The sequence below is a fragment of the Octopus bimaculoides genome, chromosome 18 (assembly GCF_001194135.2).
Source record: "Octopus bimaculoides isolate UCB-OBI-ISO-001 chromosome 18, ASM119413v2, whole genome shotgun sequence".
NCBI lineage: Eukaryota > Metazoa > Mollusca > Cephalopoda > Octopoda > Octopodidae > Octopus > Octopus bimaculoides.
The window spans coordinates 49,379,504-49,380,462 of record NC_068998.1 but is presented as its reverse complement, the minus strand read 5'-3'; the positions used below and the strand labels follow the sequence as shown (position 1 = coordinate 49,380,462).

At 29.2% G+C, this 959-nt stretch overlaps 1 protein-coding gene across 6 annotated transcripts in view; it reads right to left on the bottom strand.

Annotated features, from left to right (window-relative positions):
* LOC128249821 (uncharacterized) overlaps positions 1–527 on the bottom strand; it is a 20,744-nt gene extending 20,217 nt beyond the window's left edge. For 2 of the 6 annotated variants that reach the window (XR_008265945.1, XR_008265946.1), the window contains exon 1: positions 297–520. Coding sequence is in view for 1 of the 6 variants with exons in the window: in XM_052974363.1 (XP_052830323.1) it covers positions 297–333 (37 nt within the window). In the remaining 5 variants the exon portion in view is untranslated. Of the gene's footprint in view, positions 1–296 lie in introns of all 6 variants that reach the window. The other 4 variants (XR_008265944.1, XR_008265942.1, XR_008265943.1 and 1 more) reach the window with 4 other exon arrangements.
* Between the last annotated feature and the right edge of the window lie 432 nt (positions 528–959).

Below are 959 nucleotides of genomic sequence, written 5' to 3'. Positions count from 1 at the left end.
TAGTTATAAAAATATTCATTAACAAAAAAGTTTAATAATACAAGATTTACCAAACATACACTCACACTCACTCATATACACATATATAATCTATACAAAATGACAGGCTTCTCGAATGTTTTTAAGCAGCTGATTCCTATGCAGATAGACAAGTAGATTTAGAAACAATTAAGTGGATAGAATGATAGATAAAGAGATACATATACAGATGGGTTTATTCATAGTTAAGTATTATGAACACTGCCGAAATAGTAAAAATGCCGTAAATATGAAGCAATATTGCTATGGTTACTTACCAATAAATAAAAGAGGAATAACCATGAAAAGCAGCATAGTGGACTTCTCTGGTGAGTTTAGCGGTCTTGGCAGAATGTTTCTTCAAACCTATCTAAGTTATATCATTTATATCTCACCATATCTAGTGACATATGTTTTACCCCTGTAAAGGTATATATAAATTCTATGTATGTAATTTAGACGAAATGTTTCCACTATGTTTTTAAAACCACATAATAAAAAAACACACGAAAGTTTTTATGTTATGTTGTATTTTATGGCGTCATTAAAAATTCCAGACAATGTAAAACGCATGTTTTGAATTGATATATATATATATATATATATATATACATATATAACAATAAATAATATATATACAATATATATAACAATAAATGATATATGTACATGTACACATGTACGTTTGTTTCTCTCTCTATCTCTCTCTCTCTCTCTCTCTCTCTCTCTCTCCCGCTCTCTTTGCCTTGTTTTCAGCTTCTTCGTCTCTCTCTTTCTCTCTGCCTCATTCTCACCGCAATTCTCACTCACTCTCACATACATATCCGCACATTTATATATGTATATAATTTAATACACACACACACACACACACACACACACACACACACACACACACATATATATATATATATATATATATATATATATATATATATATA